We start from the raw sequence: 2944 nt of genomic DNA, 5'->3' as shown, positions 1-2944 counted from the left end.
TTGTGGTCATCATTTTATTAGTTAAAGTACAATCTTTTTCTTATACCTATATTTTTTTATTTAATCAATATAGAAATTTATCATTCAAATTTGACATGTCAAGTACTTTTACAATAATATACAGCACATGTAAATATTCTAATATTTACACTTACATATATTGCTTGAAATTATAATTATACCTTTTCTTATTCCTTTAAACATTTTGTTTGCAGTTTGATTCGTATAAAAATATTATTTCAATCTTTTTTATTTTATTTTACTCATTTCACTATGGGCATTTTTATTTCTATAATATTTTTTTATTCTGTTAAAATAGAATAATAAAAACAAAATCATATAAAATATAAAACCAAACAAATTTATATAAAAACCAAAATCAAAATACAAATTTATCTCAAGGACAAACATAATTGATTCAAATATTTATTGTTACTTTACAATACAATACAAGTAACACAATACATCAACTACTACCAGTCATGCATCACCTTCCTTGGAGATTCTTTATTCATTTTATTGTTTATTTTTGCTTTAAACTGTCACACGTCACGCCACCTTCAAACTATGATACGAAACATTGTAGTACGACATAACTATGATGCTTCGATCTATAATCTACTTTTTAGGTAAATTTTTTGCTGCTTCCAATATCATCTGCAGAGATATCTCGAAACATGACTTGAGTTGGTATTCATCTATGAAGCCTTCTTCTACTCCAAATCCAACTCTTAAATATCCCATGTAGCTTGTTATAGTCACTGTCATACTCTGTAAATCCATCACAAAATATGTTTCACAACATTAGTACCAATTCACATAGGACTAAAATTTAGAGAATACAACATCCTCTTAATCATGCACCAAACTTTATATTATTATGTTCGAATAATTGATACTATTATATTTTATTTATTTTTATTTTTATTTTTTATAAAATTTTATTTAATTAATATTTAAAACAATTCGGAGAAGGATAAGTTATATACTTTTGTTTATAGAGATGAAAATCAGATAAAAGTTCAATCCTACTAAATCTGAATACGAAAATAAAAACAATTTTTTTCTTAAAAGATATAGTTCAAGTCATTTAGTATGGAGCAAGTATAAGATATTTGAATTAGTTTAGTGGATATATTAAATGCATCATCTAAAGAAAGATTGACCTAGCAAATAGTTAAAAGTTATATTTAATACCTACAATATTCACTACAATTTTTTATTTTGTCTTCCAAAATACCTTAGTTCATTTCTTAAAAGTAGGCCAATTTCAATCTTTTCATAATCAATTCTTTCTTATAGATTCAGTGTATGGGAGAGAGACCTGAGATAAACCAACAGTCATGAAGTAGAAGCCTTTGATTGGATGATTAGCCAAAGTCACTTTCTCTGCTGGCCCTACCATGTGTGATATGCTCAAACTTGCATTATTCATTATCTTATACATGTAGTTCGTAGCAGCCTACAACACCAAGTAATTAATACAAACAATTCTGTCATTACTAACTTTAACTAAATAAAATAAGACAACATTAAACTTGATTAATAATGCTCAAACTTACAATATTGATTAAAGAGAAATGATGCATTAATTAAACACGATTATTTCAAACCTGTGGTCCTTTGATTTGGTTCAACAAGCGTAAAAGCACACCAGTCATTGGTACTGCCAAAGAATTTCTCTGTCTGTTGATACTTTTCTTGGCATCTAACACAAACTCCAGTGGGTTCAATTCTTTCTTATCACTTATCATGGGCACTGGAACATGCATGAAGTGGAATCTGTTCCCCCAAGGTGCCTTAGAATTGGTAGCATGCATCTCCTTCGCTGATATGTAAGCCCTAATATTCCTGGTATTCAGCAGCACCAATGCTGTAGTCTCAGCAGTTCTTGATCTGTGATTCTTTGCCTTCATGTACAGTTGAATGCCAAAGAAAATTGCACCAACCAACACATCATTTACGCTCTACATGTGAAAAAAGAGAGTCAATGATATAATGAAACAAGATGAAAACAACACTTGAGAAACTATAAGTCTGAACTTACCACTTTGAGTTTATTTTTGACTTCTTTAATGTTGTCCAAAGAGAGGGAAACATTTACTATACTCATAGGGCGAAACCCTACATCTTCATGCCCTGACCTTAATGGTGTCTGTTCATCTGGTATCAGGCTGTTTTTCAACAAACTCCAGCCAAAATCAAATGCACTCTTGAACATAGAGGCAGTTTGAGATAACTGTTTTGGCATGGCATTGGTGCTTGTTGATGATTTGCTTGAAGGAAATTTTATTTGAACAGAAGGATTATCAGCACTTTCTACTATCGAAAGGAAAGTTGTCATGAAAGAGTAGCCATCTCCAAGTGCATGATGGAGCTTAAATATAAAAGTTCCTTCACATTTGCTCGTTGGATACTTAAATAAATGCAATTCCCAAAGTGGTTTATCTTCTGGAAACTGTTCCATAGCTATTTTTGACATGTATTCATCAAAACACTCGTCATATGATTTGAGTGTTCCGTTGGTGGACGTAAACTTAGGAATCTTGACGTGATCCTGTAGGTTAACATCAACTTGTTTCCAAACCTTTTTCCCATTCTTGTCAGCAACCTGTTCAAGTTATGCACTAATAATATCAGATGATATTTTTCTTTCATGTAATATATAGATATAGATACATAATAATAAATTATACGTACCATGATAGAAGAGAATCTGGAGCATATGGGAAGTAACTTGTTCTTAAGCAGAGGTTGAACTTTTGAGTCGTCAATTGGAATCTCAGATTCAGCAACAGCAATGACAAACACGTTTATCAGAGAGCTGCTGAAGTAATCTGCCATAGGGCTCAGAGGCACTGGAACATCTTCTTCAAAGCAGTTCATCTTTTTTTCTTATATTTTTGTTTTCTTTTGCAAACAAACCTAATGTTTCTGTAAAATA

At 30.9% G+C, this 2944-nt stretch overlaps 1 protein-coding gene across 1 annotated transcript; it reads right to left on the bottom strand.

Moving 5' to 3' along the window:
• Positions 1–340: 340 nt before the first annotated feature.
• LOC124848948 (wax ester synthase/diacylglycerol acyltransferase 5-like) lies at positions 341–2944 on the bottom strand. The gene is made up of 5 exons (XM_047326776.2): positions 2701–2944; positions 2048–2611; positions 1614–1967; positions 1325–1462; positions 341–771 (listed from the first exon to the last, which is right to left on the bottom strand). Exons 1-5 carry the CDS (start codon positions 2884–2886, stop codon positions 619–621), a joined length of 1395 nt encoding a protein of 464 aa, XP_047182732.2. The 5' UTR covers positions 2887–2944; the 3' UTR covers positions 341–618.

The sequence above is a fragment of the Vigna umbellata genome, chromosome 9, assembly GCF_029865625.1.
Source record: "Vigna umbellata cultivar VRB3 chromosome 9, Vumbellata_1.0, whole genome shotgun sequence".
NCBI lineage: Eukaryota > Viridiplantae > Streptophyta > Magnoliopsida > Fabales > Fabaceae > Vigna > Vigna umbellata.
Note: the sequence above shows the minus strand (reverse complement) of the source record. Positions and strands in the feature narration are given on the sequence as shown.